Below are 10,662 nucleotides of genomic sequence, written 5' to 3' on the forward strand. Positions count from 1 at the left end.
CCCATTCAGTCAAGGCAAGATTTCTCTCCATGAGCCTTTTTATATGTGACGTGACAAGCTCTTTCCCCAGTTCCTTAATGAATAGCACCATGCATTGTTAGCCCTCCTTGGAGAGAAGGGTTGCAATGAGCAAACAAAAAAATCAAGGTACACACTTGACACTGCGGGAAAGAATTGATCACAACAGGTGCTGGGGCAGGTTAGATGAAATACCAAGCAAAATTCAAATGTGGAAGCATTAAAATCATAAGTGACTACATCTTTACTTTATTGTGGAAGCCAAGTTGAGTAAAGAATGGAGCATATTTAGTATCTCAAAAGTAACTTTGTTTCTTATATCAGCTGGACAAGTGATTGAAAAGAGAAGAAAAAAAATCTGTGCTCTGCAGAATTCAGTGCGGAGAGATAACCACTCGGCCATTGCCTTACTTGTGATTGTGCAATCCAAACCAGTCCTAAAGAGGTTGATTCACCTACATTCCGTCAGGGCAGATAATGCGATCTGTGGAGACTATTTTTTTGCAGTTATTAGCATTATTCATTAAACCCATTTTAAGTCACATCAGGAGTCTTATTAAAAAAGTTGGGGCGATGTTTGAAGGGCAAAACCTGAATAGAGGTTACTTTGGACAGAAATACATTAAGTTAGAGCTGGCAAACTCTCGCGATAACAATATGAACTCATGCGAGACTACGAGCGTGGCTGTGGCTCGGCTGTGGCAGAATACGTGTATTTAAACCATAGATGTAATTATATTGAACTGTCCGTGTTATTTAAAAAGAGAGGGAAAAAAAACACTGATATTATCCCCACACGGGAGACTTGGAGCAATGCCAGTAGGCTAGGGGCTCTCTTGCAAATTTGGAATCAAAACGTCACTCATATAGGGTTTTTGCCTATTTGCAAAAAATACAGGGAATATTCACACTAAAAAAATTATAACTGACTTCCTGTTTAATTTAAAGCATAGTCCACAGAGACTTTAAGTGTCCCTGTAATACATTTGTTAAAAAATCACCATACTTGTAGGTCAAACAGGGTGCCGGTGCTGCTTTGTCAAAAGCTTACAGGTGGCGCTATGGAGGCAATTTTTCACTTTTGATCCAAAACTCCATTTTAGGTCTGTAAAGGTCATCACGTAGGACACTCAGAGGTTTTCAAGAGTTTTGGAGTTTGCCAAGGCTCAGAAGATGTGCTTGAACTTTCATGCGAAGATGGGGTCGTCACGGCAACAAAGTTGGTCCAAAACTCCCAATATTCACTGTAACCTATCATCACAGTCTTACGGTTTATATTCCCAGATTTGAAGTGGATCAGATTAAAGGGCTAGGTGATGGACATCTAACTGTAGAAATTTGCATTGACCGAAACTAATAGGTGGGGCTATACTTTTTCTAAAATCACTGCATGGCAATACTTATAGGGCTACACAAGCATCATGAATAAACATTTCCAGCCAGAAATATCAATGTTCCTTGGAGTTATACCATTTTACATTTTGAAGAAAATCGTCCAAACTGGACGCAAGATCACGCCCAGGTAGTTTTATGAAAACTCTTGAAACTTTTGACCCCACAGATGTCAGGATCAATTTGCCTGATTTTGAAATGGATCGGATTTAAACTCTCGGAGGAGTTCGTTCGTTAATGCAAAAAATACAGAGAATCACTATAGCGCCCCCTAATGTTTGAATATTCTGGGAAAATTTGGGGATGTTCTAAGACTCAATGTGAACATGTCCTATAGATTTGGTGAGTACAGGCCTTATACTTTTGAAGTTATAGGTATTTCATTTCCAGGCCACAACCCTTACAAACTTCATTGGTCCATAAATTTTATGAAAAATGAGATATATTAACATTCTTTCAACTTTTGATAGCATTGAGCCAATGATCATTTTGCCAAAGATTTCATAAGAATCGGACCAAGCATCTGGGAGGAAATCGCAAAAACGTGTTTTTCACAAAATTCAAAATGGCGGAAAAAAACGCCAGGTGCATTTGCATACCATAATTGACTTTTTTGTAGAGCACATCCAAGAGCACCTGTGTGCAAAGGATCAAGTAAATTGGTAAAAGTGGGAAAAAATGTCCCCAAAGGAATCACTTATGGGGGCGCTAGAGAGCACTTTTTTATATCTAAAGAAAATCCAAATTTTTCGCATTACTGAAGCGCATGCAAGAATTCAAGAGTTTTTGAACATGATAAAGTCCCCAAAAGTGCAATTGAAGTGGCAAAATAATAATAATTCTTGCAATTTCAATAGGACTTCGCCCGACTTTCAGTCGGCTCAGGCCCTAATTCTTGCAATTTCAATAGGGCTTTGCCCGACTTTCAGTCGGCTCAGGCCCTAATTCTTGCAGTTTCAATAGGGCTTTGCCCGACTTTCAGTCGGCTCAGGCCCTAATAAACTAAATCACAAGGCTTTAACTGAAAGCTTATTGTCAGGAAGCCAGGTGAGAATAGGCCAATGAAGAGAAGAAACAGGCAATCAATCTCATTAATATGATCAAAGACAAATTTACCCGGTTAATTGATGAAGGGAAACCAAAATCTTCAATATAAAAGAAATGTGACCACACAGTATTTAATTGAAATGCTCTAGGTTATATATTATAATACAGGTAGATGTAATCCAGCGTTCTGATTGGTTGAGAATGAGTCACATGCTGTGCATTATTCAGCGATAGTGTATAGTTGTTGTTCACATTGACCCAAGCGTACCTTGAACAGTTCATGGGTTGCCTAACAGCGCCCCCGAACTGTTACATTATTGGACGATAAAGTACAGCCTCTTGAACCTTATTGCTTAGGTTATCAGCACACTTGAATGGAATGGAACTGTGGAGAAGTAACTTTGAGAGGATTCTGCTCAAATGGCTCTCCGACACTGGGCCGACTTTTTGTCAAATAAGAGTTAGTTAAAATATATAATTTTTATATTTAAACTAGGGCTGTCAAATGATTAAAAATTTTAATCAAATTAATCAGAATTTTCAGTGGATTAATCATGATTAATCACCTGAATCCTAACAATTTTTTCTTTCTGAAATGCATAATAAAGATAAATAACAGGACACAGATACATAATTATCATTATTATTATCATAATTATTATTTTTTACATAAATACATGTTGTTGATATTTGATTTTTTAATTCATTCCAGAAAATAATCAAATCAATGTTATTTGATAAGTTAGACTGATTTCCCTGCATGGCTCTAGAAGGGTCTCGAGCCTCTGCAGTTTATCCCACTCTGCTGTGAGTTTGTGCTCCTGATGGTTCAGGGCTGCGATGACCAGACATGACCAGACATGTCAACCCTCCCGATGTTTCAAAGCCCCTCCCGAAAATCTCCCGGACCGACCTTTCTCCCGATTTCCACCCGAACAACAATATTGCTGCACCACCCGTCACTGGGCGCGCCGTTTCAGACCGAACAATAATAAAGGTTACACCTTAAAGTCAAGCGCGGCGATTAGAACGACTGGCGCTGCAAAGAAATCCGCTACCACCCCCATTTCAGTGTGAAATATCCCCATACCCGGGAGGATTTACATCGCATTGGCTTCTCTTCCTCCGCATGTTTCAGAACAGTATTACGGGTCTCTCTGATGGTCTTTCCTCTATCTCAGCGCTGCTCTTTATTTATTTTTCTTAGCAAAGCTCTGCTGGGCGGAGCTTTTCTTCTTCTCTGTTCCGCTGCGCGAGAACCGGGGGGAGGGGGAGGGGGAGGGGGGGGGGGGGTGCGGGTCTCTGGCGCAAACGACTTGCTGAACCTGACGGCCTGACGTATGCCTGCAGGTGGCAGTAATGTGTTGTATAGGATGAAGTGCATTCCCTAGAAGAAGAGGTTCTTTCCGGACCTGAATAATTTGTCACACTGCGCATGCGTGAAATGCGTCAAAAAAATTGACGTAATTAACAACTAACAGCTAATTAACGCCGTTAACGCGCTATTTTTGACAGCCCTAATTTAAACACATGTTTTGTTCAAATTTGTCATTGATTAAGAAGTTCAACTTTCAGTGCATGCAAAAGCTGGAAACAGTTTTCTTGGATTGGAGTATTAACTTACCCAATAAAGGACATCAGTCCACCCCTGTGTGGTGATACACTGGTAGACAGTCAGCATGGAGAAGCCTAGGTTGTCAAAGTGGGTGATTCCATTGTTTGGGCCTGGCCAGCCAGTACGACACTCTGTGCCATTGATGGTACAACGACGACCATTCCCTGCTTGGGCACACGGAGCTGGCTTTTCATTTTCCACCGTAGCAATGATATCTGAATTTCAGAGAAGTGTAATGTTAGATTGGTCTTTGGTACTGTAGCGCACACATAGTTTCCCATTTGTCTTGTGAAGAAATTGTAGAAGCATTCCTAATATCTTTAAACTGCCTTTGATCGGATGAGGTGGGGACTAGGGGCTGGGGGCATTATGATTAGATTAGTGATTGCACTAGGTTTTATAACCTTCTTGTCATGCATACTCCACCTGTGCCTGAGTAGAAGCATGTCTTGTGCATTTTGCACTTGAAGAGCTCCAATCCCATGATGGAGTAAATAGTGACCATGAAAAGGACAAGTAGGGTGATGTGAAAAAGAGGCAGCAATGACTTCAAGATGGAGTTCATCACCACTTGAAGACCTTAGAGGGACGAGTACAAGTATGTAAAGCTTGATTAAAATATATACATTTCAGTATCTGATTTGAGACCAGTTACTCACTGGGAACTCCAGACACCAGTCTGAGCGGTCGTAGGACTCTGAATGCACGCAGAGCTTTCATGTCAAAGCCACCACCTTTTTCTCCCACTGTAGCCTCCACTCCACTGATATGGTTGATGGCATCCACAACCACAGTGAACAAGCTGGAGAGATAAAAAACACATCAACAGTCAAAAGATTGTTTGGAACATTTAATGTGACTATATTCAATGACTGGTGCTTTCACTGGTGTACTGGGTCTATACTATCAATTTAAATAGCAGGCTATCAAATAACTTCTATTTTAAGGAAAGATGAAATAATGAAAACCTAATTTACTAGTTTCTACTTGACACGGTTGACCCTGCTGTCGTGTTTTCCCTCTAAACAGTAAGGATCATAGATTGAAATACAGATTGTAAGATTCCCTGATGCATTTGAACACACAAAATTCACCAACATACTATTCATGGAGTTTGGGGTATGATTTTCTCAACACTAATGTGGCCATTCAGAACCTACAACTTACCCTACGGACACGCAAACAAAGTCCAGAATGTTCCAGCAGTTTCTTAAGTAAGCGTCTGTATGAAAAAGAAATCCATAGGCAACTATCTTCAAGAAACATTCTATGGAGAAGATGATGAGAAAGATGTACTCCAGGCTTTCCTGTAAAACAACCAAAATTACCTTTGTTTGAATTCCTGGTACTTATAATCTAGAATAACATTTTTGGGGAAAATTTGTTGCTCTTAGTCACTGACAACATTCTCAAATATTTGTAAAAACATGGTAGAGGAATACATTTATTTCCCCTGTTGTACCTGTGTTATTGAGGCTGTTAGTGTCAAGGTGCATGGTGTTTTCACTCAGTGATTACACAATAGGTTGAATAGTGAAGTAAACTCCCCTATTCATGTTGCTTTGTTTTTTCTTAATCAACTTCTGTCTATTCAAGTCACTGACAAACTGACAGACCACTGCAAGTTTTCATGCAGGAAAACATAAATTGCATTTCTATAAAAGTAGCTGCTATTCCTAAAAAGTCCACTGGGGGTCGCACTCTGAGTGAGCGCATGCATGCAGGGGGATTGACGACAGCGTTCTTCCAGGCAGCAGCACCCGCTCAAAAATGACGCCCCCCCCCCCCCCCGTTGACCATATCATCCGCGCACCCCCGACACCCCCCCCCCCGTCACCAATACCCGCGTGACAAAGTTGACAGTATGTGTCCCCCTACCTAAAATGAGTTTGACACCTTTGCTTTAAAGCTTCTCCCATTTCAGCAAAGATATTCAGTGAATGCCTATTTTAAACAAGGCACAGCACATGCAGTGCCCTTCAGGAGAGTGGAATTGATACATAGGCTTAGTATGGTCCTTGTATCATTGTCCTTGGCTATAGATAAATGAGAATAATTACATTTTATGGTAATAAATGGTAAATGGACTCTACTTGTTCCAGCCACTCTAAGCATTTTAACACTGCATGACACCATTCACCAATTTTCACATTCACACACCAATGGCAGGGTTCCCAATAGGACCTTAACTATTTACACTATTGACATTCATTCAAAATTCACACACCATAGACACAGCTACAAGAGCAAGTGTTTTGCCCAAGAACACATGGAATAGTGGTTCGCTGAACCACAGACAATTCCTACAATGCAAAATAATTATTCATAATAATCATTAATGATTATTTATATCTTGTTGGTGAATCATATACATAATGCCAGCTGGTTCAGTCCCAACTGATGGCCTAGAAAAAGGTCTCATTGCCAAGGTGTCACACAAGACACATCCCATGATGGGTAAAAGCAAAGAGCTGTCTCAAGACCTGCGCAACCTAATTGTTGCAAAACACAATGATGGTATTGGTTATAGGCACATTTCTAAGCTTCTGAATGTTCCAGTGAGCACTGTTGGGGGAATAATACGCGAGTGGAAAGACAATCATTTCACCATAAATTTGTTTCGACCACGTGCTTCCCCCAAGATTTTTGACAGGAGTTAAAAGATCATATAAGTTGTCCAAGAGCCACTTCTGGAGAGCTTCAAAAAGACCTGCAATTAGCAGGTACTGTTGTCTCAAAGAAAACAGTAAGTAATGCAGTCCACCGCCATGGCCTGTATACACCACGCAAGAAGTAAAAAAAGCATGTCGAAGCTCATTTAAAATTTGCTGCACAACATTTGGAAAAGCCAGTTAAATACTGTGAGAATGTAGTGTGGTCAGATGAGAGCAAAATTGAACTTTTTGGATGCCATAAAACACACCATGTTTGGAGGAGAAATGGCACTGCACATCACCCTAAAAATACCATACCAACAGTGAAGTTTGGAGGTGGGAACATCATGGTGTGGGGCTGCTATTCAGCAAATGGTAGTGGCAAACTTCACATAATTGAAGGAAGGATGAATAGGCAAATTAACAGACATTTCTTGACAGAAATCTGCTGCCATCTACCAGGATGATGATGAAACGAGGGTGGATATTTCAGCAAGACAATGATCCCAAGCACAGCCAAGGAAACTCTCAACTGGTTTCAAAGAAAGAAAATAGAGCTGCTAGAATGCAGCCAATCACCTGACTTAAATCCCATTGAAAATCAGTGGAAAGACCTGAACATCAAGATTCATAGAAGAGCCCCACGGAACCTTCAAGATTTGAAAATTGTTTGTGTGGAAGAATGAGCCAAAATCACACCAGAGCAATGCATGCGACGAGTTTCCCAATACAGAAGGCGTCTTGAAGCTGTCATTACCAACAAAGTATTGAATAAATATCAGTAAGCGTGTTCTATACGTTTTCCCTATGTCATTTCACATTATTACTCATAAATTTAATACTGCACTTCTTTGTTTTGGTTTCTTCTGTGTATGTATTACAACATACTATTGTATGTTACGAACATCTGGTGGAGAGACTGAATCAGAAGTTGGAGGCTGCACTGTGCTGCGTGGCCGTATCAAACCCTTCTAGCTGGTGTATTCACCTGTCCTGGGTGGAACATGCCTACAACTCGCACACATCTTCGGCCACTGGTCAATCGCCGTTCGAAGTCTCTCTGGGATACTAGGCTCCCCTATTCCCCTCGTAGGAGGTCGAAATAGCCGTTCCCTCGGTGCAGCTACACATTCGTCGCTATAGGAGGGTGTGGAAGGAGACCCAAGCAGCGGAGCAGAACAAGAGGGTGGCAGATCGCCGCGACATTCCTGCGTCTTGCTACCAGGTCGGAGAAAGGGTGTGGCTGTCGGCCAAGGGCATCCCGCTAGAGACTGAAACTCGGAAGTTATCCCCCCGGTTTATTGGCCCATTTGAGATTCTGCGAATCATCAGTTCATCATCTAAAACTGCTCTCATCCTTGAAGGTCCACCCAACGTTCCATGTGTTACTGATCAAACCAGTGTCCACTAGTCCCTTGTGCCCTACGGCCAGACCCATAAATTTGGTAACCTATACTGGTTCCGGTGATTGTATTTTGGGTCCCAGTCAGTGTTCTCCCATGACATTAATGTAGAAAGCTACGGCCATATAAAGTTTCTTTGTCTATATATTGAAAATGCAATGATCTATTTATAGAATAGGGGGTAAGGGGCGTAACATTTCACATTTCAAAAAGACTATGGGGAGCTGTATTGGCATTTCTTCAGTAAGCTCTTAAGTGAGGTGAGATGTCCTTAAAATTTCAATTTTTTTTACCAGTTTTGTTATGCAAGCTTTAGTTAATATGATGATGATTTTAATATGATAAAGCCCCCCCCCAAAAGGCAAAAAAACATGTTTTTAGAGTGCTTTTGCGGCCCATGTTTGTTGGATGCTCAGGTCTTAATAGTAAAGCAAAAGTCAACCTCCCAAATGTTGACTTGTACGTGCATTGGCATTATAGCCACAGAAAAGCAGTACCAAGATGAGCTTTGTATAGACATATTTAGACTGAAAAACATACACAAAAACATACAAGAGCATGCTGACATACCAAGTTGCTATTGGTGTTGTTGCTGTCTTCCTCAGGCATGGGCAAGTACACAGCCAGGGCCACACAGTTGGCAAAGATGGCCAGTAGTATTATGATTTCAAAAGGTCTGAAAGTGATTTATAGGAAGCTTCAAGGCTAACCACGTTAGCTCACTTTTTTTCCCACTACACAAATAAGCACCTTTACACACATGCCTACAGCTGTAAGTCAGCTATAACCAGAACTTCAAAGATATACCATTTAATGATTACTCAAACTATATATGGTGTGGGGTAGCTGCAATCACAATTAAATGTCATTGTAAAATGTAATGTATAGGGACACTACTACAGAAGGATACTTCCACTCCACAATACTGATGCATGCCTTTCGGAAGGGATTCCTTAGTGTCAAGAAGAGGAGAGAACGTGCAGGCCTTGGGTTGCCTCCTGTAGACATCAGCTTCTTTAGCTTCTCCTTTTGTTTTCTCTTCAGAGTTTCTTCATCCATGATGTAGGATGACAATGGCGGACTGCTGCAGTCTGCCATTGTGGCTTCAAAGGGATATATTTAATAAAGATAAGTGTTCTGTAACTTGTAGGAGGTAATCCAAAAGGTCCTTTTTGTATGCAGTAGTCCTTTTAGCTAGTTCGATGCTCATTCGTAACCCATCTCAACTTGTTTCTATCATCTCTATCACTCTCTAAGGGTTTGACTGAGCTCCCCCTCTTTCTCTGTTTATGTCTGTGGAATGGCAGCTGCACACTTTACTTGTAGGGGATTGGTTTGCTGAGCAGCTGTGTGGTCATGAGAATATATATAGACAATGAGCATGGGTGTTGTAGCATGTGACAAAAGATATTAGCACAGATAGATGTGACTATAGTGACATTCACTTTTTTAGAAGTGAGTGTAACCCAAAAAGAACATTTAAAAAAAAGAAAGTTGCATTTAAACAAGAACATTTTGCAAGAAACCAAAGACAAAGCAATATGTAGTAGTAAAACCAATAGTGGTAGCAGGAAGTAAGTCAAATTTGTACTACTGGTAATAGGAGTAGGTTTAGTACTAGCAAGGTAAAAAGAAGGTATTAAAATGCTTTGGCACTTAATAGCTCAAAGACAAAGAAGAAGTAATTGTTTGAGAAGTAATTGCAGTTTTTAGTAAATTGGTGTATGTTATTAGTAAAAGCAGTTTTAGTAGTGGTCGTCCAAGTATTAGTTGTAGTTGTTGAAAATGTTTCTTATTGTCCAACATATACTCATGTTATATCATTTCTAGGGAATTGTGTAAGTAGGAATATATATATATCCAGGTAGATGTGAATTACCGAAAATTGCTGAAAATACAGAAATGAAAAAAGCTGAATTTTTAAAGCATTGCAAATAAATACAAAAATACATTTTAAAACATTGTTGAAAATACAGACATTAGAAAAGCTGAAATGAAACACAAAGAATTGCTGAAGATACATACATTCCAGAAAACATACATAGCAGAAGCTCAATACAAATTTCAATAAAATGCTGAAAATACAGAAATGGCAAAACTGAAAGCCTAGCTGAGAAGAATACAAAAATGTATTTCTTATAGTAATATTAGTAGTAGTATTAGTACAGGTTTGTAATAGCAGTAGAATAAGTAATAGTAGTTTTAGTATCAATAGCATAGAGAAACTAGAAGTAGTATGTTAGTAGTAGTACTAGTATAATCAGCTGCAGTCGTAACATTAGTAGTAGTTGTATTAATAGAAGTAAGATTGATGTTTGTATCAATACCAGTTGATATACTAGAAGTGCTAGAAATATGAGTAGTGGTTGTAGTAGAGCAGCGCGCCTGTGTGAGACTACAGAGGACCTGCGATTACTAACAAGCAAGGGCTGAGAGAGACTGAGATTTACACAGAATCAACACCTCAAACAAATGTCCTCTAGCATAAAACTATAATGGCCTTTTAAAAAATAAGGTGATTTTAAGAGTCTGT

At 40.0% G+C, this 10,662-nt stretch overlaps 1 protein-coding gene across 4 annotated transcripts in view; it reads right to left on the reverse strand.

Annotated features, from left to right (window-relative positions):
* The window catches only part of LOC119193902 (dihydropyridine-sensitive L-type skeletal muscle calcium channel subunit alpha-1-like), a 111,019-nt gene extending 101,654 nt beyond the window's left edge, over positions 1-9,365 (reverse strand). For all 4 annotated transcript variants that reach the window (XR_009956804.1, XM_062563886.1, XM_062563887.1 and 1 more), the window contains exons 1-6: positions 9,040-9,365; positions 8,700-8,805; positions 5,240-5,379; positions 4,732-4,874; positions 4,499-4,651; positions 4,082-4,287 (exon numbers count right to left, since the gene is read on the reverse strand). Coding sequence is in view for 3 of the 4 variants with exons in the window: in XM_062563886.1 (XP_062419870.1) it covers positions 4,082-4,287; positions 4,499-4,651; positions 4,732-4,874; positions 5,240-5,379; positions 8,700-8,805; positions 9,040-9,227 (936 nt within the window). In the remaining variant the exon portion in view is untranslated. The remainder of the gene's footprint in view (positions 1-4,081; positions 4,288-4,498; positions 4,652-4,731; positions 4,875-5,239; positions 5,380-8,699; positions 8,806-9,039) is intronic.
* Between the last annotated feature and the right edge of the window lie 1,297 nt (positions 9,366-10,662).

Source organism: Pungitius pungitius, chromosome 8 (assembly GCF_949316345.1).
Source record: "Pungitius pungitius chromosome 8, fPunPun2.1, whole genome shotgun sequence".
Lineage (NCBI taxonomy): Eukaryota > Metazoa > Chordata > Actinopteri > Perciformes > Gasterosteidae > Pungitius > Pungitius pungitius.